Source organism: Patagioenas fasciata, chromosome 23 (assembly GCF_037038585.1).
Source record: "Patagioenas fasciata isolate bPatFas1 chromosome 23, bPatFas1.hap1, whole genome shotgun sequence".
Classification (NCBI taxonomy): Eukaryota; Metazoa; Chordata; class Aves; order Columbiformes; family Columbidae; genus Patagioenas; species Patagioenas fasciata.
This window is the reverse complement of record NC_092542.1, coordinates 1,567,495-1,589,130: the sequence shown is the minus strand read 5'-3', so window position 1 is coordinate 1,589,130 and position 21,636 is coordinate 1,567,495. Positions and strand designations below refer to the sequence as shown.

Genomic DNA, 21,636 nt, shown 5'->3' with positions numbered 1-21,636 from the left:
TGGCAATGAAACAAGTTATTTACATGCTGAAAGAAGATTTGTCTTGAATTCCTCCAGAAGCATCCTTGTTTCCCTTCCTGCCGCCACCAGCCAACTCTTCTTCAAGCTTGTATTCTAGATCTGAAAACAACAGTTTAATAGACTTTGAACTTCACAACGCAAAGCTCTCGTATTCTTGCTGTCAAGTCAAACCATGGAGAATCAGCAATGATATTCTATAGCATTACCACAGCTTATGTAGCTCTTTTAAACTGCACTGTTCCTATCTACTGAAGTAGAAGACACATCAGCATTAGTTTTTTGTGAGTTATCAAAACAATTCATCATTTTCACCTTCCCAGTGTTCTTCCACACCAGAGAACCAGCCAGCTTGGCCTTCTTTTTCTTCCTCTTCCTGAAATAGCACAAGAGATTCTTGTTCTTCTTCCTCACCGTAACTGATCCCGTTATCCTCCATAGTGACAGCTCTCTCAGAACCACCCAGCTAAGAAAGAGAACAGCACACGCTTTATCTGTATCATCTCCAAGAACTTGCAATAGTGGTGACTATAGCTTGTCATTAATTAATTGCATTCTGTAAATAGTTAATGCATGTACAATAATTCAATACACCTGAGCATTTCATCAAGATCTCATCCATACAGAGACCTGTACATGTGATTACTTTCAATGATGCATATGTTGCATTTATGTAAATCCTTTTTGCAGAACTCAAAACCATGAACTGTAAGAGGGGATCTCTCTTCTCTAGTCAAGGTACAGATAAACCACATTATGGAATAAACCACTATGAAGCACCTTCAACCAAGACAATTCTTGCTCTGGGCTGTGGTTGTTTCAAGGATGCTGGTGGCACCAAGAAGTACCACAGACACAAATCGAGCTGCCAGTGCACCAGTAGCAGCCCAAATACATCCTGCTAAGCCACCGTGCTGTCTGGTAGCACAACTCAATACCAACACAACAGAGTTTTGGGTAAATCAGGCCAAACCCTACAATACAGCAGAAAGCCCAAAGGCTTTCTACAAGGAAATCACAAGCTAGGCAGCAAAAGCCACACCGCTTCCCCGTGTTACAGAGCACCACAGGGCACCGAACCTCGCGTCCTCAGAACGCCAGCTCGAGTTTGGACTCACTCCGTGTCCGGGAATATCGGGGGCAACGGCACCGGGCTGGGCCCCGCGCGGGGACCACGGCACCCGAGTCGCGCGGAGGAACAGAGAGCAGGACCAGTCCCGGTCCCGACACCGCGGCTGCGCCCGGCGGCCGTTTGAGCCGCTGCCACGGCAACGGAGCGAACCAAAGCGCGGGAGGGGGACGCCGGGGGGGGGGGCGTGTCCCCCCGCCGCGGGTGGTACGTGCCGGGGAGGGCAGGGCGCGCATGGCAATTACCGGAGAGATTCGGTTAACGAGGTTAATTAGGCAGGCGGGAGCAGCCGCGGCACCTGTTCAGCCTGTGCTGGGCGTGTAGCTCAGGTGATTTCAGGTACCTGGAATCGGAGGCATTTTCAGTGACACTTCAGCTTACTATTTGTTCTACACGCATTTATGAATTTTAAGCAAGTCGGTGACATCATGATGTAAAAAGCTTTTCAGCGAGCTCACGGGACTTTTGGCAATGCAGAAGTTGTGTGGATTTGAGGTTGGAGCACACACATTTCCGAGTTCCAACCCAGAATGAAACTGCCTTAATGCCTTTTCAGAAATTAGCCTGTACCGTTCTGACAATCGAATTTCACTGTTAGTTGCTAATTGGATGTTATTACAGCAGAAATCATGTGTGCTATTCAGAATATCCCATTCAGAATGCTCCCTCCAGCTTCAGCAGCAACGGAGGTTCCTCGGAACACTGAAAGAATGGTTACAAGTGTGCACAAAATCTCTAAATGGAAAGGTATTCAGTAATTTACATAGTAAAGCTAAATGTCTGTGCTCATAAAACGTGTCTCAGCTGGAATTCTCTGTTCTTCAAAGGAACCTTCTGAACCTGCCTGTTTGCCACCATGGGTTCACTCGCCACATTTTAGCTCCTAATTGATAATTAACTAGGTTTTCTTTCCATTCTATTCCATCTATTAATATTATCTTGACATAGTTAGGGAACAGTGCAGTTAGATTCGCAGAAAAGCAGATTTTTGTCCCCTCATTCTTGGCACAGGGCCTAAGTTACATACGAGAGAAATTCAGCTATTCAAAGCGATTCAGTTATTAAACTATTGGGACATCATTCTCTGAGCTCAGCTTTAGACCAAAATAAACACTGATCTGTACACAGAGACAAAAGGCATCCTCAGTTTTAGTTAACTGAAAATGTTCCTCAATTATAAGCAATATTTCTTTAATTTTTTACAGTTGCTATGAGAAGTCGGGTCTGGCTTTTGATGCCATGCATGGAAGTACATGCTGCTGATTCTTGGATTTTTTGCCTCTGTATACAGTATCTATTACAGTGACCAACCCATTGTCCTACACTTGTGCTATAGGTCCTTGTTCCTCAGAAATATATGGACAGTCTTAGCTCTATAGACGGTGGAATCTTGATTTTATGGCATCTATTCATATTACATAAAACAAATCACATACAGACATTTGCAGGATTAAAGCTACAAGATGTAGGCTAAAAATATGCAGTGATTAACTGTATGGCTCTCTCTGCAGATCTGGAATAGATGGAACTGCTGTTAACTCCAAACCCGCCGGTTCTCACACTCCTCAGGTCGGGATGAAAAGGATCCAAGGACACTTTTTTCCCTCAAGAAAATACTTGTAGGAACATCTGGTAATGTCACTGTCACTGATTTTCGCTTTCTTGTGATATTTTTATTCAGGGTATTGATTTAGTTCCACTTTACCACTGTTTGGATGATTTTCATAAAAACAACCAAAAAATGGTCGCAGTAGTTTACGAGTCAGTGATTCCGTTCCAGCTTTAAGCTCCAGGGGATTTACAAAAAGGCACCGGTTGATGCTGTTCCTCCAGGTTTTGTAGGCACTGACCGCCTGTGATATGTCTCTGAGAACCTGGATAACAGAGTGAGCACGTAGAAGCTAAAATCCTGCTGTTTTCCTACTGTAAAGTTAAATTTAGAGGCATTTCAGTGAAGTTACTTCAATAGCACCTCATGAGTGGTTTGAAACTGAGTAGATCCAGACAGTTCCACTTGCTATATGGTTACAGACGGCGCTTCTACAGGCGCTTGGTATTTCTTTTCCGAACGTTTCCAAGGTGACAGGAGCTCATATATGGAGCTTTCTGGCTGTTAGGCAGGAAGACGTGCCAATAATGGAATCTTAATTCTTGCAGTGTGGTTCGCGTCAGATTACATAAACCAACCTCTGTTCTGTGATCCGGATCAAGGTTTGTGAACAACAGCAAAACGTTGATCGGTGTCTTACTGATGAGTCCTCCTGCCGATGTGGTGGAGGAACCTGGAGCTGCTGGTGGAGCAGCCCGGGGGGTGGCACATCTGGGCTCAGAGCATCGTCTCCAGCCCTGGAACTGGCCCAGCCTGAGGCCAAACTGGGCAATTTCAGCCCAAATCTCTTGCACAGAGAAAAGAAAAAGAGGGCTAAGTGTCTGGCCACGCTGGGCTTCATGGTGATCAGAAACATCTCTGCAGAATGAGGGAGGAACACTTAGAAACAGCTAAAAACTAGATTGCTCATCAAGTACTTTGGGTGCAAGGAAACGGAATGTTGTGGTTATCCTGATATTCGCTAAATAGACACGTTTGCTTCGGGGCCACAGGACATTCATACAGCACAAGTACAGCACAACCTCTGAAATGAGCTGTTTATTCCCATCATGTGATTGCCACTGATATTCCCAAATCTCATTTATAAAAATAGGCATCTGTGTGTAATTTATACATCTAGAGACATTTGGCGACGTTGCCACAACAGCCTTTCATGAGCTGTTTGTGTGGAATTGTGGGAGAGCGAAACTAATTATCCATGTGGTATGTTTTTTGCCTCTAAAAATTCTGTGTGACAATATGACATCTCAGCACCGCTGGCCGTGAAACCACCTGCCCTGGCCCCAAATGGATCGATTAAGAGTATCTGGTAAGACAGTGAGAGGAGAGGCCGTCGTTTAGGAGAGTGACAAAAAGGCTTAAGAAAAATCTGGTATCATGGGCCATCTTTTTAAGAATGTTTGACAGCTCCCAGCTAGTAGCTAAAGGAAAGCTTTAGTTATTTTCAAGAGGATTAAATGAGAAAGATTTGATGAGCTTATTTATTCCGTTTTGTTTGGTTGTTTTAATAGCAATTTTAATTGTTTTTTAATCTAGGTCTTGAGCAATTTTCATCTGTCATTGACTGTAAAGAGTTTGGGGTATTCTGCTAGAATTGTAGGAAATTAAATATATTGTTGATCATTATTATTTTATCCCCCCTCTTCCCTTCAGCTAGTAGGAGTTACGAACGTAGAGTGGGGGTGTACATATCTGTGTCTATATATATATATGTGTAACAGCCTATTTTGCTTAAGTATGTGTTTGTACGTGGAATCAACCAAAGCAAGGTTGAATGACCTGGCGTTCGTCCTTCTGTATAATATAGGGTATATAATTAAGGCCCATATACATCAAATTTGATTTATTTATCTGCAACGAGTTACACATTTATTTCAGCATCTTGTGGGCATGGATCATAGAACGTCTCTTTTCTGAAGTACGGGGGAAGGAGCAGTAAGAGAACCAGCTTAATGAATGTAGAGGAATGTGCAGGGGATTCTCTTCCACCCTATCAGAACCACAAACCAGCAAAGAACTTGTCAATAGGATCCAAGTGAGTAAGTGCTGGAAGTGCAGCTTTTGTGGAAACAGGATTCTTGCAGGAGTGATCCTTGCGGAGGATTGCCGCTGTATTTTTAACGGTCAAATTTCATTCTGTCCTGTACATCGTCCTGTAAATTCCATTCAAAATATTTTGTTTTCTCTCCCTCCTGAGAAATAGATTTCATGCAGCATCCAACCACTTGAGTTTAAATGTAGGTCTTTTCCCCCTTGGGATGCATTGACTGCAGGCACGACCCTTGAAATCTGGGGTGGAAGGAAAAGATCAGAAAGAAAAGAACCCCTTATCATTCTTACGTGTTTACGCCATGACCTTGTGTGTGTGTGTGTGTGTATGTTTGTGTATGTATCATGTAATCTGTACACAATCTGTAGATAAACTGCACATTTATCTTCCTGGACCCCACAAGGCTCTTATTCACCCACCACCCCTTATTTGCCATTTGAAATATTAGTATTCAATAATAGTACAAAATTTAGCATACAAAAGGATAAATCAGGCACTTTACCCCAGGTAAGGTATCTACACATCCATGTTTGCTTTATGATACAATTTCTTTGAAAAGTCTTCTTCACAATGTTTCTTTTGTGGGTTGGTTTTAAAAATTATCTTTCTGGATTGAACGGCACCAAGAAGCAGAGGAGGTGGAGTTGAAGAGCGACTGTAAAGGAGAAACCCGAGTTTGACCTGCGAGTAGAGGCGAAAGCAAACTCCGCGGAGCCTCGGGCCGGGCTGCCCGAGCGAGCGGAGCCTGCAGGGCACCAGCGCTGGGAACGCGCCGGGGAGCGCTGCTGAGCGCGGCCGCCGGGACCGCGGGACGAGCATCCAAAGGCGCTTCCAGCTCCCCGAAGGAACCTGAAGCGTTTCGCTTCACAGAAGCCCCTCCGGAATCTGAGAGCGACGAGGCAGAAGTTTGTCAAACGGTGGCTCTGCCCTCTGGGGTTCGCACGGCCAGCCTGGGACAGCTTTTCAGAAGCGAAGAGGCGGCAGTTTCCCCTCCCCAGACCCCCCCGTTGCTGCTCCCTCCTCCCCCGCAGGCTGAGCAGCCGGGCTGCAGCTGCGCTCCCCGGGCTGTGCAGCGGGATTCGGGGCGGGCCGGGGGGCGGTGGCAGCGGGAGGTGACAGCGGGAGGTGACAACGTGCTCCCCGCACACAAGGGCTCTCGGTTCCTGCCATTCCCGTACCCTTTTCTTTGCCGGCTCAACCTGCTCTTCATGTCACTCTGCGCTCACTCCGGACCGCCGCACTCCATGGCCAAACCGCCTCTGCCCTTCGCCCGGGCTGCATCTCTCTCCTCCTCCCTCTCCTCCTCCTCCCTATGATTATCTGCACAGGACATGACTAGTATCTCCGGAGCACTTTTAGTTTGCTCCCCCCCGCGCTCGGTGGGATTAATCTCTCGTTTCGGAGGTTATTTTCGGCAGGCAGGCTCGCAGGGAGCGATGCCCGAGCCGGGCAGCGGGGCCAGGGGCGACTGAGGCGGCGGAGCGGGCAGAGCAGCAGCCGCTCCCGCCGAGAAGCAGCCCCTGCCCGGCCCCTGCCCGCTCCTGCACGGCTCCCGGGGAGCCCGTGGGGGCTGCTGCTGCCGAGCAACCAGCCCTTGCTTCAAACTAAGCCTCAACTTCACACAGCAAGGGAGGATGGCAACACTACTGGAGCTTTGGAGCTGCCAAGAGAGCCGGGAGACCTGGGTTACATTTGCCACTTGCTACTAAATGGGATTAAAATGGAATTTCTTACCTGGGTTTTTCCTGCCTTGGTTCTGCTGTGCACACAACAGCACAGGTGTATCAGGTAAGAAGCACCTTATCGTTCTTTCTCGACATCCCCCCTTCCCGTGTGCCTGGAGCCCGTATTTCCTGCTCCCACCCTGGGATGTTCTTCGTTTATGGCTGTGACTGCTCGAGTGAGTGTTCAATAGATAAATGGGGCTTGACTGAAGAGTTTCCTCAGTGTGCCCCATTTTCCTCTCTTCCTTCTTTTTTTCTAGCCGAGGATGCACTTCTGCCAACCGAGCAGCAGTTTCTTGGTTAATCAAGGTGTGTGTTTTTACCAGGGTGCCTGTGGAAGCTTTTCCCGAGGGCATTTGCTCCAAATCGGGGACAATCACTTTGTGTAACGCACTGCGCATCCCAGGCCCCCTAAACAGCTCTGTAGGGGGCCTGCTTAACATGAAACACTTCCATAAACCCAGCCCAAGCACTGGGGCACTAACTGAACAGCTTTGCTTAGGGCCTCCACAGGCACAATTAAAAGCCCCAAATACAGACATTCCTTTCTAATGGGTTCATTAAGTCTCCTGAACTTGAGAGAAGAGGAAAAGACTGGCAGAGGTCTTAGAAAAAAACATTTGAAGAACACCAACCATTTCTTAAAATAATAAATGGTAAAGATCTGTGTTTGCAGTTCTCAGTCACATCTATTCTGAAGGTGTTAGCTAGGCAACCAGCTATATTCTCTGTATATTCTCCAGATCTGGAGGCTGGATGTGGAGAAAGCTTGCCATGATTACGCAATGAAAATAGAAGGGGGAGTAAGAAAGAACTTGCTGCCTGTAAAAACATTGCCTGCATCGCCCAGAGCAGAAACGGCTGTGGGATTGAAGGGGTCTTCCTACCTCTACTGCAGAGACATCATTAATAGCTTCAGAGGAGTGTAAGCAGCAAAGTGATAATGGTAGTAAGGCATAACATTGCTGTTATAGTATTTGGAATCAATTAGTGAGATTTGATCTTTTCTCTGGGAAGGAAAAGGACCTTGCATTAGAGCAAGTGTCAAGTCAACTGCTGTCATTCAGGGCTGACATGATGATTTATCCTGTGACCTTGAATCTGTTGTGCAGGGTCAGATCCTGACACCCTCCTGCTCTGAACCAATCCAGTACTACAGAGAAGGCAGAGAAAACGCTGCTTGTGACCTAAGGGCATCAGGGTCTTGCCCATAGTTTCAATGATCCTGTTTCCCTAGCTGAGCTTGGGCTAGTGTTAAGTATTGCGGTTGAAAAGTGGTGTTTGAGTATAAAAGAAGGAAAAAGAAGATTTTAAGGAAGAGTCAGCCTGATTCCCCTTGTAAGGGCCCAGGAAGCACATTAACTCCCTTCCTTGGAGTTCTGTAATACAGTATTACATATCATTCTTTGGCATGGGATGCTTTTATGAAGAGCACTATCTTATTAATACTGTGGGTTTATAATAATGGGCAAGACTTCCACTAGCTACATTTTGTTGCTCTGATTTTCTTTTCCAAGTGTGATGTGATCCCGGTTAGGATGACAGAGGTCGATCAACAGCACCCCGTGCTCATGAGTTCTGTGGAGCGGCCATTGACAGGAGTGAGCAAACCCATAGTTAATAACGGAAGAACATTTCAGTGGGTAGTGTTGTCTGGTCTGCTTGAGGCACTGATCAGTGGCAAGAAATTGGGCATTTCTGTGGCTCTTTGGGGCAAAGACTGCAGCTTCCACTATTTTATCAGAGTTTGATACACTGTGGATGCTGCAATAATAAATGTGTCCTAGTGAATGAGATTGTCTGCTGAAATACACTTTGGGAAATATTTCTTCGTTTGCAAAGAGAAAGAGTACTATTGATAGGAGTTTGGGGATGTATGTCTGTACTTTGTAACTCTTTACTGAAAGAGATTTTAATCATCTAACAACAGATGTATCTTTTGTATTTAAGATTCTACTATGCTAAATGACGCTTACATGTTTGCATAGAATTGTCCTTCTGTTGTGTCTCTCCTTCAGCCCTTTACTTCTATTCATGGAAACAGAGCAGCTTTAACACGTGAATATATGCAAAGAGTGGTTTATTTTCTGTAGCTTAAAACTCACATAGAGGAAATAAGGGCTTTTATATTCAAAAGGTTACCATGACTTAAGCCTAATGCCTTTTCAATTACATTTAAAAATACAAAACATATTTACAGTGAGCTTCACTTAGAGTCAGGAATGGCAGATGGGAAGGACACACATAGTGCTCTGGATAATCCTGGAGTTTGACAGAGGCCAGATTGTTCCCTGACCTTGCAGGAGATCCTTTGTCTTTTTCTCAAGAAAAGGTTTTCTGCAGTGGCAATGACATCTGGGACATCTGCCCCCAAAAGATTATCTCGAAGGAGATGAAATGTACTCCAGCCCGGTCCTCAGTATCAGGTAAACTGGTATTTCCATCCACCACGTTAGCAGATTTCCATCTGCCATCAGGTGAGCAGACTTAAAGAAGAAACAGGAGATGCAAAGAAGTGCTTTTCCACATCTTACTGCTATACATATTTATCAAAAGGTCAGCACACCCTCCCTACAAATGTGACCCAAAATCAGGATCCCATGTCAAATATATTTAGAAATGAACCAGTAGTATAAACACCAACAAAGTAAACCCAGCCATAAATTATCTCAGCTGTAATACTTCGGTAGCTCCCACTGGTATCAAGTGCATACAGCCCTGCTAACTTCAACACATTTGTTACACTGATGATCTGACCCTAGGGCTTTATTAATAATAGAAACAAGATTCATTTTAATTGTGTCATGGATATTTAAGTAAAACTCCCTCTAGATGGTAATCTGCTTAAAACACATGGCAAGCTACAGCCCACAGTTTTTAACCCAGCTCTCATCATTTTAACTTCCTTTTAGCAATATGGCTCTCCTTAATGCCCTTAAAATAGAACCCTGACAGAGGAGAACTGCTGCCTGCTGGAAATGCTGCTTCAGAAAAGATGAGGCTCCTGGCAGTTCCTACAGTGACATGAGTTCTCTATAGCAAGTCACTTGTCTGGGGACAAGTTCTTGATGCACACAAGGAGCAACATCCGTTGTGAAAGGGGAGAAGCAGAATTTGTTTTTAATCTTTTTATCAGGTTGAGGACTCATAAATATCCATGGCATTCTTCCATTTTCTGTTATTTTTCTGTTTGTAAGCATGGCCAGGTTTTAAAAGATACTTATTCTCTTTACCTAGAGCTATGAATGACATCGGAGATTACATAGGTTCCAACATCGAAATATCCTGGTTACCCAACCTGGATGATTTAATGAAAGGGTACGCACGTAATTTCAGGCCTGGGATTGGAGGTGAGGCTTTGAGAGTGATGTCTCCTTGTTTCTTACAACCCTTCTGCCTTCTGATGCTTATGTGAACTTCATCCTCTACAGCATTAAAATGTTGTGGTTGTCTATTGCTTGCGTACTGGAAATAATATCAATCAACAATTTGCTTGATCTTGAAAAAAGAGGATGCAATCTGTAAAAGATTTAAATCTCTTTCCCTGAGGTAGATTTTACTTGGAAAGTGTACTTTGTCACAGAAAGTACTTTTATGAATTCGCTCTGCATGAAAGAATTAACAGTCTTGAGTCATCTGTATTTTTAGAGGTACTATCATGATGTACATCACGCCATTCAACCATTTTTTCTCAGGTCCTCCTGTGAACGTTGCTCTTGCCATTGAAGTAGCCAGCATTGACCACATCTCCGAGGTGAACATGGTACGTTAGTGGTCAAACGGCCAGGTTGTGACCGTGTGTCCTGCAGTGACAGGGGGTGTGGAACCCCAGCCAGAGAGGCAGCTGATCCCCAGCACGTTTGGAGTGGAGAAATGCCAGGAGATACTGCAAAGAACAAATAATGTGTCTTAAGACACAGGCAGAGTCTCTTGTGGCAGACACAGGCAGTTACAAGAATCCAGCCATATATGTCAGTGCGATTTCTTTCTGCAGTTTGCAAGGTTGGGTCAGTGCGGCATTTACTAACAGAAAGTCTAATTTTAAGCATTAACTCCAACTTCTGTCCAAATTCCTCTCCACCACAGACACTTCCGAAGGGAAGCTGAGGGCACGATTGGTTGTGAGATGCTCCCTTTTGTGCGTGAAGACCCCTCAGTAAAGCAGTAGAGTCGAGCAACTTACGAGTCACATAAACGAGCGTAGCCACAAATTAACTGCATCTCGGAAACACAAAAGACTTACTTTTAAAACCAAAATTTTGACTTTGTGTCCATGCTTTCCCTTCCTTACAGGTGCATAACTTCACCTGGTTCTTTAGTCTTGGTTTAAAAACCCTTCAAAACCAACATTTGCGCTTGTGGAGATAAACTGATTTTCTTCATTAAGACATATGCAAGTCTCGCAACGTGTTACATTTAACACCGACACCGAATCACTTCTTGATATCTTGGGTTTATCTGTGGTAGAAGTACATGGCAGGAATTAAAATGCTTGGGCAGCTCTATGGTTGACTGAGTATAAAAAGAATACATTTCAAGGCTAATACAGTGATTTTTTTACCAAGACTCAAGGCAGTATCCTTGTGTTTGGTTAGCGTCACTTTCTAATTGGGATTCCTCTTGTCACAGGAATATACCATGACGGTATTTTTGCACCAGAGCTGGCGAGACGACCGGCTGTCCTACAACCACACCAACGAGACTCTGGGCTTGGACAGCCGCTTTGTGGACAAGCTCTGGTTGCCGGATACTTTCATAGTGAACGCCAAGTCCGCCTGGTTCCACGATGTGACCGTGGAGAACAAACTCATCAGGCTCCAGCCAGATGGAGTCATTTTATACAGCATCAGGTGAGGGAGAACGGCTGCAAGGGTAACCTGCCATGGATTAACTTTTTGAACAGACTGTAATCACTCAGTTTTCCTAGGATGGTTTCCTAAAATCATTATTAATGTAAAATGGAAGAAAGTACTGGTGACCGCTACCAGAGATCCCTTTGCTTTACAAGGATGAGACTGCCAGGGAGGTATCTTGGGCACATTTTCCACTGCATAGTCACTGATCACGTTCACAATGTCCTTAATAGGAGACAAGCACCTCACAACTACCTGGTCACAAGCAAGGAGGTGCTGAATACAGAGCAAAGATCCTGTTCTCTGCTCTCACCATTTTCCAAGGGAAGTTTGAGCCTGATTTCAGAGAACGTAGCATTCCCTCACTTGGAAAGAGTGCTCTGCCCAGAACTCAGTAACTATATTTGAAGTTAATAGTGTAATGTTCTAAAATAATGAATGCGCACCTATGACATTGTAAGTCCAAAGTCACCTTGAAGGTGTTGGTAGTGATCTTGGGGACAGTGGGGGTAGATTTGACTCAGAAATTCCTTTTTATTAGCAGAAGTATTATAGCTGAAGTGTCCTCTGACATTAGACACATCATTTGACCTTTCTTAAATGTTTCCCCACCTTTGGGTTCCCCACAGACTTAGCAAAGCCAATAGCCATAAGGATTTTGTAAACAGATCCCTGTATTAGCACTAAGGTTTCCAAGTTTTCCATTTAGTCCTTGAGTTGCTCAGAAAGGCTCTGAATGCACCTAACGGGTGTTCCCGTTGCTCGGAACAGGATCACCTCAACAGTGGCCTGTGACATGGACCTCTCCAAGTACCCCATGGATGAGCAGGAGTGCATGTTGGATTTGGAGAGCTGTAAGGGCTGAGTATCATCTTTTGTTTCATTTGCATTTTGTTTAAAGCCTGCGTTTCTGGTACTGAGGTTGCTGGAATGATTCTGCCTTAGTCAGTTGTCTAAGGGGTGCTTTAGGATTTAGAAATAAATGGTACAAACATGAATCTCTTTATTCTCTGTGCTGGGCATTAGACAATGGACTTTTCAGTACTGGTTCAGCTCTGATCCAATTCAAAACTGTAAGATTTGATTTAGTAAAGATGAACAACCCATAGTCCTGCTGACAAATGTCTGGGACTTTATGCAGTTGTGACGGTCACTGGCATCACTGAGGTTTCCATCAAATCCAGTGAGAACAAGCAGAGAAGCCCACAGGCAAAATCTGATGTGTTACTTTATGAGAAAAGAGGAAAAAGAACGAATTCCCTACTTTTAATGAATGCCACTGTGACCAACCCTTCCACAGCTGTTTGACCTGCCTGGGCATTCCTGTGTACATTACACAGAAATCAGAATACTGCATGGGTGGCTTAAATTCCTTTGTACTCACAAAGGAGGCTGAAGAATGCATTTATATTTTGTCCAAGCTGTGTTTTAGCCATGATCAGCATATAATTCCCATAAGCATCACTGCCTGACTGGTACAGAGAACTTACAAAGTCAGTTTGTGAACCTGGAGATAGACTTGCAGTACAGAACTACACTCTGATCTGTCTGCAGTAGGAGAGGTGTAGATAAATTAGATTTAGTAGTAATATTCTGTGACTCTGAGATCCAAGCACAGGGCAGGGGTAAGTAGGCTAGTCCAAGTGCTACAGTAACAGTTTCTTTAAGTGAGTATACAAATGAGCTTTTTGAGAGATAAATTGAATATTTCTCATGGCACTGACGCGCGTTGTTCCATATCACATATTGCAAGTCAGCGTGAATCAACTTGGATGATTGTCCCTGCAGGGATCCTGCCCCAGTGTGGTGCTGGCAGCACTGGTGTTGCCAGGCCAGTGAGTTATCCAGACTGAATCTCAGCATGTTTGCAATGGGACTGGGGAAAATCAGCGTAGCAGAGGAATTAGAGGACTTCCATGACGAGTCCTGGAAGTTCTTAATTTCTTCTTCAAACGTCATGTTTATTCGGCTTTCTTTTGGCAGATGGCTACTCTTCAGAGGACATTGTCTACCACTGGTCCGAAAACCAGGAGGAGATCCACGGGCTGGATAAGCTGCAGCTTGCTCAGTTCACAATTACCAATTATCAGTTCACAACAGAAATGATGAACTTCAAATCTGGTAACAGGATCTGTCTTCAATTCAGGGGCAGTATCTGACTTTTTCCTGCATAGGGAAACCTCCTGTGTCTATAATAGAAAATCCTTCTTCTTAAGTAACTAATTTAAGAATCGGTCAGGTTTCTGGTAAGGGTTTTCTTTAGCTTACACTTCCAAAACATGCCAACCTTTGCTGAGCTTTCAGGTAGCCACTGCAGCACATTGTGCCCTTTAGCTCTGTGTGTTTGACAAAATACTGCATGGAGTAGCCAGACAGCGCTTGATAAAAAGCACTTGAGGTGGAGCTCACATTTTCTTGACCTAATTTGCAACTTCGCATAAAGAAAAATTTCCATTAACCCTGATGTTACGAGGCTTATGACGTACAGTCAGATCATTCTAATTCTACCCAGTAGCAGTCAGTGGTGTGTATGTGTATCCCTGGATTTATTGCAATGTTTGTAAAAGATTGGAGTCATTTCTTTCCTGCTGATTTTTCATCCCCTTTCAGATCCTCATTTATGCTGCACATCTCCTCTAAGCTCTTTTTTGAGTTTGAAATTAACTTGGCCTTTTAAAAAATCTAAATTTAGTATCTGGAGGACTTTCTACAGCAGATGATAAGACAGTACACATTTTGAAGCAATACTGTTATTTGAGAAGACTCACGATTTTATTTTCAGATCTGGCATTGATATGACCTGAGGCAAATCATTTGACCTATTCTTAGCTAACAGTGCTGATGAGAACTGCAGAGCCTGGTGCCGGCTTTGTGAAGACTGATTGAGCAACAGCCAAAAAAGATTTTTGTGATTCTTGTCCAAAAGATGTAAATCTGTGTCATCATAGGAAATGTTATTTTGAATACCAGTTTAACTGTAATTCACAGAGTCGGGATCTTTGTCTGCCCTTTTCTCCAGCAGGTCAGTTCCCCAGGCTCAGTCTTCACTTCCACCTTCGGCGAAATCGGGGAGTTTACATCATTCAGTCTTACGTTCCCTCTATCTTACTGGTGGCCATGTCCTGGGTGTCGTTCTGGATCAGCCAGTCGGCTGTGCCCGCCAGAGTGTCACTAGGTAAAGCAGCTTGGGAAGGACACGCTGAACTTGAATTATGGTCTCTAATAATCGTTATCCATGAAAGTGCATTTATGAATACCATGTTTATAGAAGGTCCTTTAAAAGATTTCCTTCACGTTTGATTTGTGTCATGCTATCAGAGCAGCTGCCTCAGTAAGGAACAGAAACCAACCAGCTAAGGATGGTTAAAAGCAATCGTGAATGTGAAGCTGATGTATGAAAGAATTAATTTGAAGGAACTGGGACAGTGACAAAAAAATGTTTCTAGAGCTTGTGGATCTGCTTGCCTGAGTAAGGGTTGCAAGTCCAGATGCAAATGTTTTTGAGGGTTAAATCCAATTTTCTGGTTTTGTTTGTCCTGACCTAGAACAAAACCAAGGATAGCACGTTTGAAGCTGCCAGAGCCATACAAATGAGCAGTTTTTTTACAAGCTCCCCTGTTTTGCAAATCAGAAGCTACACTTGTTAAGGGGCTTCTACTGTGAAAATCTTCCTCAGCTTCAGATTAGTAAATACGCTTATTATACACTGTGAAATCTAAAGTACATTTTCTCACACTACACTGCAGGTATAACCACGGTTCTTACTATGACTACACTGATGGTCAGTGCGCGATCTTCGCTTCCACGAGCATCTGCCATCAAAGCACTTGATGTTTACTTCTGGATTTGCTACGTGTTCGTCTTCGCAGCCCTGGTAGAATACGCATTCGCACATTTCAATGCTGACTACATGAAAAAGCAAAAGAACAAGATAAAGGCGCGAAGGCAGAGTGCAGAGGTCAGTAAGAGGAATACTGAGAATAACTTTGCAAAAGCAGTCACCCTGCATTATGAGCTTTTTCTACTATAGAAGGGAATTCTTCTATCCAGATTTGTACATATTATACCTTGAGAATATATTTAGGCCCTTTGATATTTGTCCAGTCCTCGGTGTAAGTTACCTGGAGCGGCTCCTCTGGGGACATGGCCATGTCATGGCTGGCTGGCTGAAGTACACTGCCTTTCCCTATAAATCGCTATTATAGGTTCTCTTCTTTCTTTTGCAGATAAACGTGAAGAATGCTATTGTTCTGTTTTCCCTTTCCATAGCCGGTGTGAACCAGGAACTGGCCATTTCTAATCGGCAGCACCGAATTCCCAGAAGCCTTCCTGGATCGTACGGCACAATAGAAATAGAAACTGGAGAGACAAAACATCAGCAAGTAATGAAACTGGATAAAAAGAGTGGTCTGAGGTCGCTCTTTAAGCCCATTGATGCTGATACCATTGACATATATGCCCGAGCCGTGTTCCCAGCAGCCTTTGCAGCAGTCAATGTTATATACTGGGTTGCATACACAATGTGAAAAAAAAATCATGTGAAGAAGAGCTATGAATTGAACAATACCTACAGACTAAAACGCTCTTGATGAAACTGTATCGATCCATCTCTTCTCAAAATATTTTCCAATGAGCTCGGACATTTATGAAGTCAAGAAAGTCCTACAATAGATTCCTACTAAGAGCAGCAATTCACGACTGATCTGATTTGGTGCAGTAGTAGCTGTACTCTGCCAAACAATCCCAGCTCCTTATTTCCTGTATTACCATGAGACAATTTTCCATGTGTACATACTTGCAGCAGAAGTTTAAGTCTGAAATGACCATGGTTTTCCTTCACTTTAAGTGTTGATCAGTAATGAAGGTTTGGCTTTTCACACTCAGATCGTTTCCTTTTTCGTAATGGAAGAGCTGAGTCCTCACTGCTACACATGGGTGATTTTCTGCTTCTGGCCTTCTGTGGGATGGTCTAAGTTCACACTAGTGGTAAAGGTGGATTTTTTAATTATAAACATTTCAGGAACAAAGTAAAAGGGAATAGAGGGGAGTGGAGGCTTTTTTTAAAATTATAATTTGTCTTGGATAAAGTATTGAAAATATTTCAATGCTCTTAGTCACAGCATGAAATAAAATACACTAAATAAAATTCTACTGAATTGTTAATAATGCCTGTATTACACTTCAGATCTATGCTAATGACAGTCTAAGCACATAAACACAGTAACATTTATTAGTTTAATAGGCCCCGAACCAAGCAGAAGTGATCTAGAAACACAGGGAAAGCTCGGGCTTTCTGTCTTGTATTGGGAAAAATTGTAAAAGTGCTCGATGATGAAGGAACTCGCCATAAGCCAGGCCCAGGTTCACCTCAGTCTTTAGTTTCTGTTATAATGGAGAAACTACCTGCCCACAGTGTGCTGGAGAGTGCAAACTCAGATCAAGCTGTAACTGTTCCACCAAGTTCTCACCAGTCCAGCCCTGGACTGGGACACCTGGATTCTGCCCCAGGATCTCACCACTGCCTGCGTGGGGAATATTGGTTAAGTCGTTTCTCTGCATCATCTGTAAAACTGACATAATGATACTGATTTCTTTCCTATATATTTGAGTTTTACAGAAGAAAAACCCTTCAGGAGAGACAGAAAGTCTTAGCCTCCAACTAGGTAAGTGCACCCAACTAGTATTTACGAAAGCTGGCTTTAAATGGGATGTACTAGGGTCAAGGAGAGGGAAAAATACAAAACCAAACCAACCAAACAGTATGTGAGAGGTCAGAAGGCACTTTTCTGTGTGGTACCTGAAAGCATTTGTATTCTTTTCAGCCACTTAGAGTACCGCTCTATGGACTGGCATATCTGTGAGAAAAAGAGTGGGATATGTGTTAATATAATCATTCTAAATGTGAAGTGTTAATAAAACCTAGATATACAGAAACCAGAGCTTCCATAACCATCAAAATAGACATTCAAACCATTGAACTGGAAGATAAAACACATTAGAAGGAAAATCAAAATAACCTCAGGGATTTCATCCCGTAATGAAATCCTGCCTATTCGGCACCCAAGGGCTTGTAAAACTCTGCTCTGGCCTTGCCAACAGAAGGGAAAGTGTCGCTGTGCGTCCCTGAGCGCTGCCTGGGGGGCACTTATGCAGACTGCTGTGCTTAGGTTAAAAAATAGCGGTTTCTGCCTCAAGAGGTTGTGAAGAATCAAAAAGCACAAGATGAAGAAGAGCAAGATACTGCACCATTTGTTTGAAAGTGATGCTGGCAGCAACAGCACCATGAAGAGGTTAATGCACAGAAATGACTGTCCTGTTTCTGGGTAAGAATGAAAGCATTTCTCAAAGTTAAACACATCGGTTCTTCACTGATTTGCTAATCCAATAGATAACGTAGCGAAACCAATTTAACTCGATGAGGCTTCTGCTGTTGGTACAACAGAACACTTAGAACGATCGCTCTGATTTTAAATACTCAGAGTCATTAACCTAAGAAAGCACTTCACGTTGGCAGGAAAACAGCACCCCTGCATATTCGTCTGTCAAGCCGAATAGATAATGAAAATCCTATTGAAAGTTACTGAGAGTATTTTCATTTAAAAATATCTGAAGCAACTCCCTCTTTCCCTCTTTATTACAGCAGCTTAAAACACTTGCAATGTTTGAAAGCCTGTTTGACGTTATTATAATACCACATGCAATATACACTGCAAACATACATAGCTGATTCTTCTTAATGAAAACTGAATTAAAAATTGGCAATGATCATGTCTATTTGGATAGACTTGGTAGCTAAAATGAGAAAGGCACTGTCTTTTTCTGCCTTTATAGCTTGTGTTTAAAATGGAATGAATTAGAGGATCTAAGCCTATGGTTACATAATGCATTAGGGAAGGATGTGTTCTCTCCTATACCAGCTTTATGTCACAGCTATTCCTTTTACTAAGTCCTGCACAGTAAAGACAGATCTGAAAAGACAGTCAAACCGAGGCTGTCAGAAAATGTAGCACCAGGAGAACTAATCGGATATTATTGGGAGTTCACTGTTCCACAAAAAGATGGGTCCAAAAATATTTTAACTCGCCTTTCCAGAACGGTTTAAATGCTTAATTGGAACACTTTAGGATAGCAAGGAAAAAGGTGCTCAGAAAGGTAAAGAATATTTGAACGAGGTAGCAAGTATTTTTCGGATCTCCAAACGAAGTTGTTCAGCAATAATTAGCCCTGCAACATAGTCACTGGGTAACTAAGTTCCTACAAATACAGGTTTGTGCCAGTTGCTTATGGGTAAGTAATCCGAACAGGAAGAGCACTGGGAATTACCTTTGCTAGCACAAATATCACAAACCTCTCCATTTTCATGCAGTGCATTACCAGATGGGGTACAGAGGACATTCTTCTTTCCATAGTAGTAAATAATTGGCCAGCTTCAAGGAGCAGACGCATGGAACAGGCGTAGCTGGAAGCAGCAAAACAATATATAGGCCATTGAGCTATTCCAGTATCACAATTACTACAGTCTTAAGATTAAATAAAGACTGAGTGATGAAATACAGAGTAATCTGTAAAACATCTGGTGTAATAATCCATCCAGACTGTTCTTCTGCTATTACTACATTACTTTCAGAGTTAGACAAACACAAAAGATCTATTTCTGTACATCTTAAACTTGCCATGTTTTTGTAGATCTATTTCAGCTTGTCCTACCGTCCTCTTTGCAGGCTGTGTGTGCAGCTTTTCCATATACAAGATCATATGTGTCTATATATAAAAGACAGGAAGATTCTGGATATGTTTATAAACATAGTATTTTAAAATTGAACCTGTCCTTTATGAAGAAGAAACCTTTAAGATGTCAGCTATGGTTCTTTTCAGATTGCCTGCAGTGGCGTTTCTGTGCGTACTTACTGAAGGACCCGCCAGGCGCTGCCTGGACGTGGAACACTGGGAACTCAGGATGCCTGCGCTCCCATCAGCTGAGCGCTGGCTGGACCGGTAACAGGAACCCGGGACAGCGCCATTGAGTCTGGGCCAGGGACAGCAATAAAAAGAAGCCTCTTGAGGAATGAAGGTGAAAACGTGATCCCCAGGGTTAAGTCTTTCTTTTGTTTAAAATTTGCACCATTTCCTTCCATCCTCTGAAACAGCAGTTGTGTGTCTTCAATAGAAACACCGATTTTCTTTCGTCCCTGTTTTCTTTCACTGTTCTCTTTCAGCGGAAGGATCATTGATTGCTGAAGGATCAGGACCAGGTTATGCAGCAAGAAGAAAAGAGCCCCCATAATTTACAGTGTGTTGTGTGATGGTGGACGGCATTTTAAATGTCCTGAAAAAGAAATACAGAAGCATAGAGGTTTGGTTTCATTTGCTTTTAAACAGACATAGCTTGGACTACCCATGGAATTCTTTATTCTCCTGCCTAATGCAGTGTCAACGAAAGCGAGTTAGCTTCTGGGTGCTTCTGTCTTATATAAGAAAGACAAGCAAGGGAGGTGTTGACTTAAAATAGTCTTGAGACATTATTCATTTTTTCTATTTTAACATGGGCTAGAAAAAACCCCTAATATTCAATCTAGCGAGAAAATTTGCAAAGAATTACCATGGTGATTTCTGATGCTGTGTAGGGTATATGCTTTACTCCAGTTTATGTTAAAATGTATTGATGCTTTGCCTTATAATTTTATGCGACTTAACTTGTTTTAACCAAAAGTACTATATATTTTTTACTAACCCATCTGCATGAACTTCATATGCCGAAATACAAACCATGGCTTACCATACCCTACTAAGCAAAATCACTCTTTTTAATGACTATACATTGGCTAAGCTTTCTCTTATGGAACCAAAACCCCCAGGACCTTCTTTAAATCTCTCTCCTATTGTTTGTAGCCTGGATTCACAAATTCACTCTTTTTTGGGTCTGTACTTCTCTTTACAACATCAACTTGCACAAGTGGAAGCACATAGGATGAATAAGCATTAGGATACTCCTTTTCTTTGCTTTATTTCCACAGCAGCTGTCGCTGGCACAGTAACAATAGGTTAACATAAAGCACAAGCACTCAAACAGATCTGTACATCAAAACGTGAAAAAAGAACTGCTGAGATTGTTTGGAAGGGAGGTCAGAGTTACTTGGAAAAGTTAAAATGCTTTTCCACTAGACAAACCTCCCTCAGCAGATCAGAAACTAGCAAATGCACAGTGGGAACAATAGCCACAAGAGTTAAAACACGATCAAATGCAATCCACGCAATCAGTTTCGGATGCAGTAGGTATGTTCCAAAAGCATGCATTACTTACAGATTTTAAGCAGGATGAGCAAAGATGACCAGATAAAATTTGTTTCTGTCTCTTGTCGTGTTTAAGAGAAAATGGTTCCCTTTGACCTAAAAACAAACAGAAAAAAAGGTACATTGTTAGGTTTTTCTCCTGGTTTTGTAGATACTTGTGCCAAAATACTAGTTACAAGTACTACATCTGCGAGCTCTAATTATTTTTACAATATTCACCAAACTAGCTAACTTTTCAATCCTGAAATATTCTTATTTCCTCCTGGCTGTAGTGTATAAAATGATATGTGACAATTAGTTGTTTCTTTTGAGTGGTGCATGTGGAGAAAATGGGCTGAGAGGTTTTGGAATATCATTCCTTTCACTGAGAAGTTTAAAAGACACCACTCCCTTCATGTAAACCTGGAATAACTTACTTTGGTTTCATGCTGTAGATTTAGTGAGGTATTCAGGGGCATCATTTTTTTAAGCACGCAGGACAATTTTTCTCTGAACGGTGGCCTGAAGCCACAGGAACGTGTATCCCTGCACCAGTTTTCCTACACAACCACAGCAGTACTTTGGATTACTGTTATCATTAACACCAAATAATTTATTCCCTTTAAACTGATTTTTAACGAGCAGTTCTCAACAGCCAGTACCATAGAAATAAAGAACTAACACACGCAAGCCTTGTACCTACAACTGTGTTTCCCAGACTAGGAGTATCTTGCCATCTGCTGGAAATGTGCAGATATACATGTTTAAATAAATACAGGCTTCAAAGTCAGTGCCACAAACGGTACAAGGAAACAATGAGGGAGACATTGTTGGGAAACCAACGCTCTGGGTGTTCATAACGATAATTCGATAGCGAGGTAATATCAGACTGATAGGAATCTGTGGCACGACTGGACGCTGAGACTGAACGCAGTGTTACGCGTGTGGAGCCAAAGAGCGCCATCCCACGCCTGCATAAACCA

At 42.9% G+C, this 21,636-nt stretch overlaps 2 protein-coding genes and 1 long non-coding RNA gene across 12 annotated transcripts in view; 1 reads left to right on the top strand and 2 right to left on the bottom strand.

Annotated features, from left to right (window-relative positions):
- Positions 1–1,248, bottom strand: part of CFAP74 (cilia and flagella associated protein 74) — a 32,295-nt gene extending 31,047 nt beyond the window's left edge. For 2 of the 3 annotated variants that reach the window (XR_011735598.1, XM_071798553.1), the window contains exons 1-3: positions 1,137–1,233; positions 334–484; positions 24–120 (exon numbers count right to left, since the gene is read on the bottom strand). Coding sequence is in view for 2 of the 3 variants with exons in the window: in XM_071798553.1 (XP_071654654.1) it covers positions 24–120; positions 334–457 (221 nt within the window). In the remaining variant the exon portion in view is untranslated. Of the gene's footprint in view, positions 1–23; positions 121–333; positions 485–1,136 lie in introns of all 3 variants that reach the window. The other variant, XM_065854879.2, reaches the window with a different exon arrangement.
- GABRD (gamma-aminobutyric acid type A receptor subunit delta) overlaps positions 1–16,549 on the top strand; it is a 66,245-nt gene extending 49,696 nt beyond the window's left edge. For 5 of the 8 annotated variants that reach the window (XM_071798557.1, XM_071798558.1, XM_071798556.1 and 2 more), the window contains 10 exons: positions 2,659–2,779; positions 3,305–6,594; positions 9,768–9,880; positions 10,226–10,293; positions 11,160–11,380; positions 12,155–12,237; positions 13,367–13,504; positions 14,403–14,558; positions 15,130–15,341; positions 15,610–16,549. In XM_071798557.1, coding sequence (XP_071654658.1) covers positions 6,527–6,594; positions 9,768–9,880; positions 10,226–10,293; positions 11,160–11,380; positions 12,155–12,237; positions 13,367–13,504; positions 14,403–14,558; positions 15,130–15,341; positions 15,610–15,909 — 1,359 coding nt within the window. In that variant the 5' untranslated portion in view covers positions 2,659–2,779; positions 3,305–6,526 and the 3' untranslated portion in view covers positions 15,910–16,549. Of the gene's footprint in view, positions 1–2,658; positions 2,780–3,304; positions 6,595–6,790; positions 6,840–9,767; positions 9,881–10,225; positions 10,294–11,159; positions 11,381–12,154; positions 12,238–13,366; positions 13,505–14,402; positions 14,559–15,129; positions 15,342–15,609 lie in introns of those variants that run through there. The other 3 variants (XM_065854873.2, XM_071798559.1, XM_065854875.2) reach the window with 3 other exon arrangements.
- LOC136111049 (uncharacterized) overlaps positions 16,285–21,636 on the bottom strand; it is a 7,279-nt gene continuing 1,927 nt past the window's right edge. Inside the window, exons 2-5 of the long non-coding RNA XR_011735600.1 lie at positions 20,685–20,770; positions 18,707–18,842; positions 17,181–17,238; positions 16,285–16,363 (exon numbers count right to left, since the gene is read on the bottom strand). This is a non-coding gene — a long non-coding RNA (uncharacterized lncRNA). The remainder of the gene's footprint in view (positions 16,364–17,180; positions 17,239–18,706; positions 18,843–20,684; positions 20,771–21,636) is intronic.